Source organism: Mastigoproctus giganteus, chromosome 4 (assembly GCF_048544385.1).
Source record: "Mastigoproctus giganteus isolate SK-2022 chromosome 4, ASM4854438v1, whole genome shotgun sequence".
Lineage (NCBI taxonomy): Eukaryota > Metazoa > Arthropoda > Arachnida > Uropygi > Thelyphonidae > Mastigoproctus > Mastigoproctus giganteus.
This window is the reverse complement of record NC_143578.1, coordinates 14,570,271-14,583,478: the sequence shown is the minus strand read 5'-3', so window position 1 is coordinate 14,583,478 and position 13,208 is coordinate 14,570,271. Positions and strand designations below refer to the sequence as shown.

At 35.7% G+C, this 13,208-nt stretch overlaps 1 protein-coding gene across 1 annotated transcript in view; it reads left to right on the top strand.

The window, feature by feature from the left end:
* Polr3A (RNA polymerase III subunit A) overlaps positions 1–13,208 on the top strand; it is a 185,307-nt gene that overhangs the window by 32,760 nt on the left and 139,339 nt on the right. Inside the window, exons 7-10 of the mRNA XM_090371374.1 lie at positions 5,307–5,428; positions 9,351–9,450; positions 10,703–10,780; positions 12,433–12,570. Coding sequence (XP_090227500.1) covers positions 5,307–5,428; positions 9,351–9,450; positions 10,703–10,780; positions 12,433–12,570 — 438 coding nt within the window. The remainder of the gene's footprint in view (positions 1–5,306; positions 5,429–9,350; positions 9,451–10,702; positions 10,781–12,432; positions 12,571–13,208) is intronic.

Genomic DNA, 13,208 nt, shown 5'->3' with positions numbered 1-13,208 from the left:
CCAACTCCACTAATCACTTGGAGCTCTTTGACTTCCTCTCTTTGCAACTTGACTTTCTCCAGTCCAACTTTCCTAACAGTGAAGTAATTTTCCTTGGTGATTTTAATGTTCACAACTCCAGCTGGCTTCCGTTTTCTAGTCATACCGACCCAGCAGGTCGAGATGCTGAGGCTTTTGCAATTACTAATGACCTAGCACAGATTGTTCATTTACCTACAAGAATACCTGACAATCCTAATCATACAGCCAATACGCTTGATCTTTTTCTCACAAACAACCCTTCTAAGTACACGGTCGAAGTGAGAGGTCCTTTAGGCACTTCAGATCACAACTTGGTGATTGTCTCTTCTCCAATGGAACCTTTATCTCATGGCTATTCCCAACCACGTGTTGTTTGGCATTACAAGAATACAAAATGGGATGACCTGCGAGACTTCTTTTCCTTGGTCGGATTACTGTTTCAAAACTTCTGATGTCAACGTTTGCTTAGATCGTGTCAGTGAAATTATTCTTGCAGGAATGGACTCCTTTATCCCACACTCTACTTTAAAATCTCGTCCTTTATCTAAACCTTGGTTTTCCAATAAATGTGCTAAGGCTGTCCAAGAGAAGAATGTTGCATATCGTAATTGGCTTGTTTCTAATTCTTCAGTTTCATTTTCTGCCTACACCAAAGTTGGCAACAGTTGCAAAGCAGTTATTAACCAGTCCAAACTAGAGTTTGAACAGGCTAAGAGTAGAAAACTTGCTTCTTGCCCTAATGGTAGCCGAGCATTCTGGTCTCTTGCCAAAGCTATTGGCCGCAACTTTTGCCCATCTTTGCTCCCACCTCTGTCCAAACCAGATGGTTCTGTTGCCACTTCAGCCAAGGATAAAGCTGACCTGCTAGCATCCCATTTTTCTTCCAGCTCATGTATTAATGATCTTGGTAAAACACCTCCCACCATTCCCAACACGCTCCATTCAATGCCTCCTGTGGTCTTCCGTCAAAAGGATATCAGAAGGATTTTGATGAATCTTGATGCTAAGAAAGCTCCAGGTCCTGATGGTATTTCTCCACTTGTTCTCAAAACCTGTGCTCCTGAACTTACTCCTATTCTTTGCTGCCTTTTTTCACTTTCTTATTCCAAAGGTGTTTTTCCTTCTGCTTGGAAATTTGCTCATATCCAGCCAGTTCCTAAAAAGGGTGACAAATCCCTCCCATCCAATTATCGTCCCATTGCTATTACTTCTACTCTTTCTAAAGTAATGGAGAAATCAATTAACCGGCAACTCTTAAACTACCTAGAAACCTTCCGTCTGATCAACGATCACCAGTATGGATTCCGTCAGTGTCGATCCACTGGAGATATTCTGGCTTATGTTACCCATTTATGGACTAATTCAATGGAAAGGTTCGGTGAAACACAAGTAGTTGCTCTTGACATCTCAAAGGCTTTTGATCGTGTTTGGCATAAAGGTCTTCTAAACAAGCTTCCATCTTATGGTTTGCTAACTGTTTTTAGTAATTGGTTATCCAGTTTTCTCTCTGATCGCTCACTGAGGGTGATGGTAGATGGCTCTCTGTCTCCTAACTTCTCCATTAATGCCGGTGTCCCCCAAGGTTCAGTTCTTTCCCCCACTCTTTTCCTCTTGTATATCAATGACCTTCTTCCATTGACTGGAAATCCTATCCATAGTTTTGCCGATGATAGCACATTGCATTCAACTTTCCATTTTGAGAAACCTTGTCCTGCTCAATCAGCTTCAACTTCTCGAAAATCTGCTACCAATTCCTTAAATGCCGATCTTCAGGTAATTCTCCAGTGGGGCAAAGACAACTTAGTTGATTTCAACCCTTCTAAAACTCAGTCTTGTCTTATATCTCGCAAAAAGGATTCTTCTACTCCTATGCTTATCTTTAGTGACACTCCGATTTCTAGGCAAAATGATATATCTCTTTTGGGGATTACCCTGACTTCTAATCTCTCTTGGCACAAGCACATTACAAATATTGCTTCCTCTGCATCTAAAAAACTTGGTTTTCTCTTTCGCTCTCGGCGTTACTTTTCTTCCAAACAGCTTCTCACTCTGTATAAATCGCAAATTCGCCCTGCCATGGAATATTGTTCCCATATCTGGGGTGGTGCCCCCAAAACCTCTCTCCAGCTTCTTGATTCCATTCAGAAGAGGGCAGTTAGGTTAATTAATGATTCATCTCTGACAGAGTCTCTCCACTCGCTTTCTCATAGACGCACTGTTTCTGCTGCATGCCTCTTCTACAGATACTTCCATGGGCACTGTTCTTCTGAATTGGCTTCTATAATTCCTGCTCTCTCTTTCAAAACAGTCCGAACACGTGCTGCCACCAGCCAACATCCATTTACTGTCCAACTTCAAACCCACAGAACCAACTTTTCATCTTCCTCATTTATTCATTCAACTGCCGTTTTCTGGAACAACCTTCCTTCATACGTATTTCCTGAAAATTACAATCTACAGAAGTTCAAGTCCAATGTCAACAAATATCTTCTTTCGTCTTCTTAACCTCAAACCCAAGCACGGTACTAAGTACTATAGGTTCTAATACCTCTCGTGTTTGGAGTTCTCATAAAAAAAAAAAAAAAAAAAACTATCTCGAATAAGTAATGCTTCACTAATAGAGAAGACTATTGTTACTTATTCTCGGTGAACACCACTGTTTCAAGGCTTGTTGGCCTTTCATCAGTGTGTGGGCAGGTTGTTGTTTGTTTGTTTGTTATTTCGTTTTTAGGGGCATTAGCAACTAACGCCATATTGCTCCGGGGATATGCGGTGGTCATTCCCCGACCTTTCTGCATCCTCCATATTTGGTGGTCACGGGTTCAAACCCCGGTCTAATCAAGAAGCGTGTGCTACGCACTGTTGCTCCTGCCCACCTGGCTACGGAGGTGCCGGGTGGGCAGGTACCCTGGTATTGGTGGTTGTCATGATTGCAATACCAGGGTACCTGCCCACCCACCGATGAAAGGCCAACAAGCCTTTCATTGGTGGGTGCTGCCTGGGTTGTGGTGCCTACTGAGAATAAGTAACAATAGTCTTCTTTATTAGTGAAGCATTACTTATTCGAGGTAGAGCAATACATGGTAACTTGTTGTGAAGGAGGAGCCTTTACACTACTATCGTAGTTTTCTTTTAAGAGCTATCTATGGTACATCTACACAAATATTTAATAGTATAATTTTAAGTTCTTATAATATTATGCCTTGTTGCATTTGATTTATTATAGTATTCAGTTATAGAGTAAAGCCTACCAACTTCCTGAATTGCATCATTGGCCAAATTGAAATATCACTATATATGGAACTGAAAACTTACCTCAACAACATGACCATAATGTGAAACAATAACAAATCGAAATAGACTGACCATTTAGCCCTATTTTGTCTGAAAGGTGCGGGGGGGGGGGGGGTTAAATGACCAGTTACAGCATTTCAAATGCTAATCATGGCACAAATGATGTATTATGTACTATAGTTTCATAAGCTAATATCCTGATGCATTTTATCAGGATATTAGCTTATGAAACTATAGTACATAAAATTAATGTGCTATTTTAGCACATTAATTTTGTGTACTATATTTTGTTATTCAGTGGGAAAATAACATTAGCAGCAGATCCACAAAGCAAAATCAAACTGCAAACCAAGAATGGAGTTAAATAGAAAGTAACCACTAAAATTGCTTCATGGAGGTATATCCTAGGACACACACACACACACACACACACACATGGTAAATTTGGTTTGAATTTGGCTGTAAACACATCTTCTAAAGGGATGGAATTTATAAATTTGAGATGTAACCATTTTGTTTCAAAATGGTGGATCAAAAAATTAAAAAAATGCCATTCAGGATATACCTGTACCCTTTCAGATTTGTGTTATAAATTTGAATTGTAGTTCACTGCAAACACAAGTTCTAAAGATGCATTTCATCAGAATATTAAATTTTTTTGTAAAAATGAAAAAAATTAATATCCTGATGAAATATCCTTCACCAACTATTAATAAAAGATTAATTTACATCACCCATTATTTATGCTATATATTTGAATATATAAATAAATTAATATTTATTTTGTTTTAGTTTAAATGAGTGATGCTAATAATAAATTAACCCTATCAGGATATTAACCCCACCTCCCTTTTCTATATACTCTAAATTTGATTTGTATCAGACTGAAAATACAACTTTAAACATATAATTTGAGTGGAAGCAACCTTGATTTAAAATGACGAATAAAAATAAAAATACCCTTGTGTAGATAGCCCAGAATCTTCCTCACTTGTACTATAAAGGTTTGGTTCTGACTGTGAACACAAAAATTCTAAATGGATGGTTCTTATAATTTGTATGGTGGCCTGTTATTTCAGGATGGGAGGTAGCAGATCAAAATGAAAGTATCCCTATCATGATTTCCTGGGAAGCCTCATATATACTTTAATTTGGTTTGAATTAGACTGTAAACATAAAACCTTGGGGGGGGGGAGCAGACAGAAAAGGTGATTCATAAGTATGCTTTTTACTTTTAGTAAGTAGACTAAAAATTCAAGTTCATCAAGCAAAACATCAGTGATTGTACCATAGAGTTAAAGTGAAACAGAATTGTGGAAGTACAGTATTTAGAAGCCACTATAACAGTGCACTTAAGAAGCAAGTGTTTATGAAGAGGCGCCTCCATAGCCAGGTGGGCAGGAGCAGCAGTGCGTAGCACACGCTTCTTGATTAGACCGGGGTTCGAACCCGTGACCACCAAATACGGGGGATGCGGAAAGGTCAGGAAATGACCACCGCATATCCCTGGAGCAATATGGCCTTAGTTGCTAATGCTCCTAAAAACCAAATAACAACAAATAACAACGTTTATGAAGACTTTAGTTGATTCTGGGTTTGCAAAGAAAGTAAGGTATTTAGTCCATGAGAACTTTTTGGCATTCACTTATATTTGTAGAACTATTACAGATTTCGGTAAATGTTTGTAATTTTTGTATATTCACAAAACAGCATATATGCAACAAAACAACTTGTCATTTGCCCAGTTATTCTTATTGGAACAAAAGTCTTTTGATACTGGTTAAATTATTTTTTAAAGTTTTTTTTTATAATTACACATCACTGCCAGTATGAAATTTTTAATCTGTTAACAGAAATAAAACTTTTGAGTAAGTGAGCAGACCTCGAAAAATTTCTTGTTTTGTAATATGTTGAAGTATATAGTTGAAATATCTGTGAAGCTCTTGTAATTTTAAATATAAATGGAAGTTTTTTTGTTTTTTTTTACTTAGGATATTCCTTTACTAATGATGAGTCCAAAGAGTGGACGACCAGCTGATCTTATATTAACAAGGGTACCAGTGCCTCCTCTCTGTATCAGACCATCCGTAGTGTCTGATGTGTCATCAAGGAAGTGAGTTATGTTTTTGAAAATACTATACTAGTTCTTAAATGGTTCTTGGTTGTTCATTGGCCAATGAATTTGGAGGAAAACAAAAAAAAATTCAGTTTAAACTATCCAGGTTGCAATGTTTAGGAGGTTGTAGAAAATAAAATTTATTACTTGACTGGTTCATTTTAAGCTGACAATTCTGAAACTTCTTGAGCTTGTCTCTTCTAAATCAAAAATATCTATCTTTCTGTGACTTGTATTATTCTGTATATGAATCAGAGAAAGATAAATTTAAAATCTGTGAGTGTGGTAGCACTTTAGGTAGGTGAGTAATATTCATTTAATAATTTGCTTTAGTTGGATATACCTATAATTTGCAAATTAACTGGTTTTCTGATTGATATCCAGAGGTGAAAAGAGGATTTACTACACAAAGGCATGTTCAGTTAACTAAATAAAATTTGAAATTGATGTCAACATTTCAGATCTGTTTTAGTATTTCTTCTCAAGACAAGTTGCTGTAGAAGTGATTTTGAAATTTAATTATTAAGTCTATGGAATAGTTGTATACAGGAAATACTGTTGGAGTATGTAAATTATATTCAAGAAAATATACCCAAACCATTTTTTAAATTTTTTATGGCTTGGTATAGTTATGTGTATCACATACCTAAAAATAACAGCAACAAAAAACCAAAAACAATTAGTGTCCTTCACAACTGCTTCATTAAAGAATCCAAACAGTTGAACTAATGAAATATGTTTGCGTTTGAACAAAATTGTATCTCCCAAGTTGTCAAATTCATTTTAAAAATACAGGCAGTTTTAATTCTAATCTCAGTGAATGGAATCTTTTTCCATTCCCATGTTTCTACATCTCATTTATTCTCTCTAACAGAATCATTCTCAGCAGCCAATATCAATTGCTCTGATTGTTCAAACTTGAAAAATTTCATAATGATGTTGTTTTCTTTTAAGAGTAAATTGGCACCCCCTACTTAGTATTATTGAAAATAAGTAAACTAATACAAATATTTTAAGGTCATTAAGTAAAAATATATTTTCAGTATTAAAAAAAGTTGAATGGCAACAATGATTGCCTGATCTCTTCTTGATATAGTTAATGCAAGGTGTTAATATTCAGATACTTTATAGATAATGACAAAGTGAGATTTGTAGAAATAATGATGACAGAAAAGTAATAGAGTGAGGCTTGTAGAAAGAAGAGTGATATTAATAATAATAGATAAATAAATAATTATAAATTAATAAAGACGAGTTAAAAAATTTGGTTTATTTTGTAATGTAAAATGCAGTATTACGTTTTTAAACTATTTTTAGCATTTAAGTTTGTTATGCTTTAATACAAATGCTAACACTAAATGTATTTTATGTAATATAGAGTTCCAAATACTGCTTGTGGTATACAGGGTGTTTCAAAAATGATGGTCAATAATGTAAAGGTTAAAAGTACAAACTAAAATAAGCAAAAAAGTCCCAGTGAACAAAAAAGTTCCAGTCTGGCTGCAAATGAACTGTTTTTGAAATAATGCACATTTTCTGTTAAGATCCGCCACCCACTATGGAAGCACTAGTTTAGCAAAAAGCTGTGAATCCTTTGCCAAGGGTGGTTTTATTAAACGTTAAGATAATACATTTTTAATTTTTGGTTGCACCACCACAGAATTTTAGAGATTACATGTTACAGGATGTTACAAAGGTGTTCAAAATGCTGTCCTTGCATCCATACGCAGCTTTGTAGTCTTCTCTGCATTGAGTTGCGAATCCTCTCAGGCATTCCTGGGTCATTTCTGATTTGCTGAAAGGCTCCTTCAACTTGACGCTGCAATTCCTCAACTGTGTTAATGTCAGAAGTGTACACCAAGCTTTTTACATGACTCCAGATACAAAAATCGATAGGATTCAAGTCTGGTGATCTGGGAGGCCACATTACAGGCCCACCTCTACCTATCCACCATTGACCATACCTTCTAGTTAGATACTTAATCACAACTCGAGCAAATGTGCCGGTGCACCATCATGCATAAACCACGTTCTGGTATTGCTGAAGTGGAACATTATCATCATTAAGGAGGTCTGGAAGAACATTCTGCAGGAACTGAAGGCACAGCTCTCCTGTTAGCCTGTTTGGCAGAAAGTATGGTCCAATTAGATGGTCTCCTAATAGTCCTGTCCAGACATTCAATGAGAAACATTGCTGATGTCGTGACTCATGAATTGCATTAGGATTTTTGTTGGACCAAACGTGATAGTTATGAAAATTAAAAATACCATCACGAGTAAACCCAGCTTCGTCAGTGAACAAAATGTTGTTTAAAAATTGTGGGTTCAGGACACACTGTCGTTGCATCCACTGGCAGAAGTTCACTTTGGGAGGGTAGTCTGTATTGCTGAGACCTTGTACACATTGGATGTGGTAGGGATACAGTAATTGGTGATGTAAAATTCATCACACACTGCTATGACTCAGTACACGCTCTTGCAGAACAACCATCCTTGTCGAAATTCCTGGATTTTTTTCTATTCTTTCTAACCCCCTTTCCTCAACATCAGGTGTTATGCTTCTGGGCCTACCTGCTTATATTCCATGTGCGAAGTGCTCATGTTCTCTAAGGCGTTGATGTACCCTGATGAATGTGTGCCTGTTGGGCTGCCTCCGGCGGGGAAATGCTTCTTGGTACAAACGTCCAGCCTCAAGTGCACTGCCGTTGACTTTACCATACATGAAGTGCATGTCTGCATACTCTTCATTGCTGTAACCTCTTTCCATGTTGACTATCCTTTGACAAGTACTAGTATGCCTGCTATGTCTCAGAGCATTGAGAGAGGGGAAAGGGAGAGAATGAGCATAACCTAACCTAAACAAACAAGTTGGGTGGATCTCAATTAGAAATGTGCAATATCTCGAAAGCGATTCACTTAAGGACCCATGTTTACTAGGCTTTTTTTGCATATTGTAGTCTGTACAGTTCACCTTTAAATTATTGACCATCACTTTTGAAACACCCTGCATAATGAAAAGTATTTGGATCACTACATGAATTTTGTGTTTTGCAGTTCCTTATGCATATGTATTGGCTCAGACATAACAATATAAATCTAATGGGACTCCCTGTGCACAGCATTAATTTAGAAGCCAGTGTGTATCATAAACTCATTCACTTGCTCAAACTCACAAAACAAATATGATGAACCATAAAGATGGATTATATCTGCATTAAACATTATAGAGTAGATCTAAGAGTCTGCAGGAACATCTATCGGTATGAGATCTATTTATAGGAGCTGCAAAGCCTTAAGTTCAGTGGTAGGAGAGCTATGTTTAAACCATACATCATGGTCACCAATGGAAAATAGCATTGAGTGATCTTTCTATTTGTGGAAAAATGAATATATCCTTTGCACAATGTTTTGTTCTGATGAACACGTTTGGGTGTGGAGAATGGCTGTTTCAGCTCTTTCAGATTTGGTCTGTTGGTTGTAGTGCCTGAAACCATGAAGTCCATGACCTGCTTGGATATTTTAGGCAATTGTGTGTTACCTACACTGTTGTAGTACTACAGAAATGGGTCCTGTCAGTATCAGTGTTAAAATCCTCCATGTCTTATGATGAGAATCACAGTAATGCTTTGTGGCCAATGCATTGAAATCGTGAACTAGCTACACCTGTAGGATGATTAGATGCACTGGATTAGGCTGCAGCCAAAATGGCCTTCTTCCAAACTGGCTACAGCAGCTATTTTGTAGGAGAATGGTGGTAAATCACAGCCGACACCCATTGGAAGTTGTGGGGGGGGGAACTGTACCATGTTGGGGAAAATTTGGGCTTTATGTATTAGATTTTTGAATAAAAAAAAACCCTTTTTGCAACTGTCTGCGTAATTTTCCTACTATCAATGTTTCCTTTTTTAATTTCTTTCAGAAATGAAGATGACTTAACAGTGAAACTTGCTGAAATCATATTTGTTAATGATATTCTACAGAGAAGAACAGCCACAGGTGCTAAAATGCAGATGATTATGGTAATTTTGTGCATTGAATGCATATGCATATTATTTTGTGTGTGTGTGTGTGTGTGTGTGTGTGTGTGTGTGTGTGTGTGTGTGTGTGTGTGTGTGTGTGTGTGTGTGTGTGTGTGTGTGTGTGTTATGGAGGTTTAATGGTGCACAAGCTGTTGAGGCTATAGTGCGCCTAATATTATTTTGTAATACAGTTTTAATTTGTGTGTGTGTGAGTGAGAAAATAATGCTATCCTGCATTTAACTTTTCTGTCGTGACTTGCAGGGGAACTTTTGTCCCGCCAGAGCTTGAGCTTAGGCTCTTTAGAAACAACTGCATTTATCCACAAACCTAAAGGAATTGATATCATTTTAATTGATTAGCATCATCCAATCGATCTAGTATTCCTTAAAAACTCTAAGGCATTGTTGTGACCAGTTTCAGTTTATTCCTTAAAAACTCCAGTTCTTCCTTAAAAAACTCCAAAAAATACCAGTTTATTCCTTAAAAACTCTAAGCCGTTGTTGTGACCTATTTGGATTACTCATCAGACAACAGTTAGGCCCAGTCAGATATTGTTGAAAGTGGAATTGAATCTACATGAGTAGTCAGTGTTTGGAAATAAAACTTCCAGTTGAAAACATGACTGTTTTTATGGGTAAATATAATCCCTGTTAGTAGTTTTTTATGGGTAAATATAATCCCTGTTAGTAGTTTTTTATGGGTAAATATAATCCCTGTTAGTAGTTTTTATGGGTAAATATAATCCCTGTTACATTGCAGAAATTTAGTAAACCAGTGGGATACTATTTCAGTGCAGGTATTGAATTAGTTTGTGAAAATAATAGTATAATGCTACACTGTATTATGCTTTTCATAATATAGTGTAGCACCAGTTTACATCAAAATGCAGTGTTGTATTATTAGTTAATTTTCTAACATTTTCAAATTTCAGAAAAATTTGAAAGGAAAATTTATTTTTTTGATAATTATTTGAAGGAAATGTATAGCATTCAAGTAACTTTATCAATTCAAGTGGCATTCCAAGTCAAAAGGTTGTGGTTTGAATCCTGTTGTGTTATAAACATAACTCCAGCCTATCAAAATAAGGTGGATAAGGAATTTATTTTTGTCTTTGTAATGCTTATTTTATAGAATTATAATTTTTAGTTAAGTACTGAACTGTTTCATTCTCTATTTCTTTTATGTTTTTTTTTTTTAATCTTAAAACTTTCCTTCATTCTGCATCTTTAAATGATAATTGTTTTTTGGCAGGATGATTGGGATTATGTTCAGCTTCAGTGTGCATTGTACATTAACAGTGAAATGTCTGGTATCCCTCTTCACCTACAGGTATGTTTAATTATTATAATTAGAAAGCACAGCTGTTCCTTTTTTTTATGTTACATCATGTTTTATATTATGAAAGGATTTTGAATAAGCACATAAAAATAAAATATATATGCTTGCTAAACTTTCCAGCTGGCAGTTAGCTATTCATATAAGGTGAAAGATGAGGCTATATCTCATCAAAAAAAGACAAAAAAAAAAAAAAAAAAAAAACTACTCACAAGCCACATTAGTCATGCTTTTTAGAAAAGTTTTATTGTTTCGTTTTCATTAATTGCGTTTTCCTTGGTTTTGTTGATCATGCATAAGTTTTAATTGCATACCTTTCTATGTATGGAAATTTGGACACACAAATAGTTTTACATAAACATGTTTTCATTTTGAGTAGCCCTTTTAAACTGCTGTTTGCATTATTTTTGACAATCATATTGAATATTAAGATAGTACAGGACAATCCTGATAAGTGTGGAATCCTGAAGGGATCACAACATGATTCTTTTTTGAAAGGAGGTTGCTGACTCCCTAATCTGATTAACTGCTGTGATGAAGTCAAAAACCAACTTTGAAATTTTGACTAGACTAGTATAGCTTTTCGCCATAGGTGGCAATTGTAATAACGGAAAAAAACCGTTGATTACAAGGAAGATTGATCAGTGGCTGGTTTAAGGATAGGAGGCAGGGGTAGTTGTAAATGGGCATTTTTTAGAGTAGACTAACATAGCAAGTGGAATTCCTTAGCAGTTAGTGCTGGAGCTTCCCTCTTGTTTCTAATATTCCTTTATGACATTTGTGATGGAGTACAGGGAAAGCCATCCAAGTTTGCTGATAATTTTTAAGACTGATGGTACTTAATAACTAGAACCAGGCTATGTTGCTTCAGTAGGATTTGGTCTGAAGAATTGCTTTTGAAGTATTTAATATTTCTAAATGTAAGCTCTTATGGTAACTTACAGACTTTGTGGGGGAAGAAATTAAAGGTGGTTCAGAGCAGAAAAGACTTAGGATTATGATACAGGCATTAAGCTATGTCTTAAAAAAAAAGGCAACTTCTAGAGAGGGTCCAGTGAAGGACAATTAGATTGGAACAGAACAAACTAGTCCTACAAAATTTGACAGCTAGACACTTTTTGGAAATTTTGGGGGAGGTTTGTAAGGCCTTGCAAGGGATGAGTAAAATGAATGAGGGGAAATACATGTTCACTGATAGGAAAGACAACCTGGGGGCACAAATATTTAATCTTAGGGAGCAGAAAGCTGATCTCATGGATTTTATTTGTGCGCAACATATTGTAGATCATTGGAATACGATCTCCAAGGTAGCTGAGACAGCAGGTTTGATATAGTTCTAAACAAAATTGGATCATCATTTTTTTTTTTTTTTTTTTTTTTTTTAAGAATGAGTGATTGGGATTTTTTTTTCTTGGATGCAGCAAAAGTTCATTTCCTTGCATCAGTTATTAATTTTGATTCAGGTTATTTGGAATAGGCTAAAGAAATTTTTGCATATGGATCACTTATGTGATAAGTGTACAGTACACATAAACATAGGCAACATGCCCATGAGGGGATCACTAAGCTCAGCTGTTTTCTGTTATTATGATTATTAGTGAAATGCTAATTTGAATTTTTTAAAAATATTTATTTAATCTTTATAGCCAAAGCAGCAATGTAGAGGAATTGTCCAGAGATTAAAAGGAAAACATGGTCGATTTCGTGGTAACTTATCTGGCAAGAGAGTAGACTTTTCTGGAAGAACTGTAATTTCACCTGACCCTAATCTTCGTATTGACCAGGTAATGAGCTGTTAACTAGGAAAATAGAAATGGGATTATGCTTAATGATAAAATATAAATGAGATTTAAACAAAACAAATGTAATGTTTAGTTTTGTATTTGAACAACCTTTGCTTTATAATAAATTCAGTGAAACTCTTAAAGTACAAATATAATTAGTGGTGATAACTGTTTCTGAAAGCCTCACGAGAATAACTAAGTCTTGTATTATTAATTAGTAACTTGCTGTTATGGATGACACAGTATCAATGTCATCAATAATTATCAAAACTACCCCAGGAAACCCCCACACCTATTGTTGCAGTATGATCACAGCAGTGCTCAATTACTGCATTATATTTTCAAGAATTGCAGTAATTGAGAAGAAAATCATATTCTGTGAAAAAACACCCAAGAAGTAAAGTGTACTCTTTAAAATGGTACTGAGATGTAAAATGTATTTGTAAGAAGGCAAGATGCGATGAAGTACTGGCTATTACTATAACCAGAAAAAAAAATTAACTAAAAGCTTTCAGGGAGATGTTGAGAGAAAGAAACAAAAAAAAAAGAAAAAAAAGTCAACACCCAATTTTGATATTAATTATTTATCCAAAATAAAATTTGAGGGCTTAGTGTCAAACAATGTTAACTACAAAATT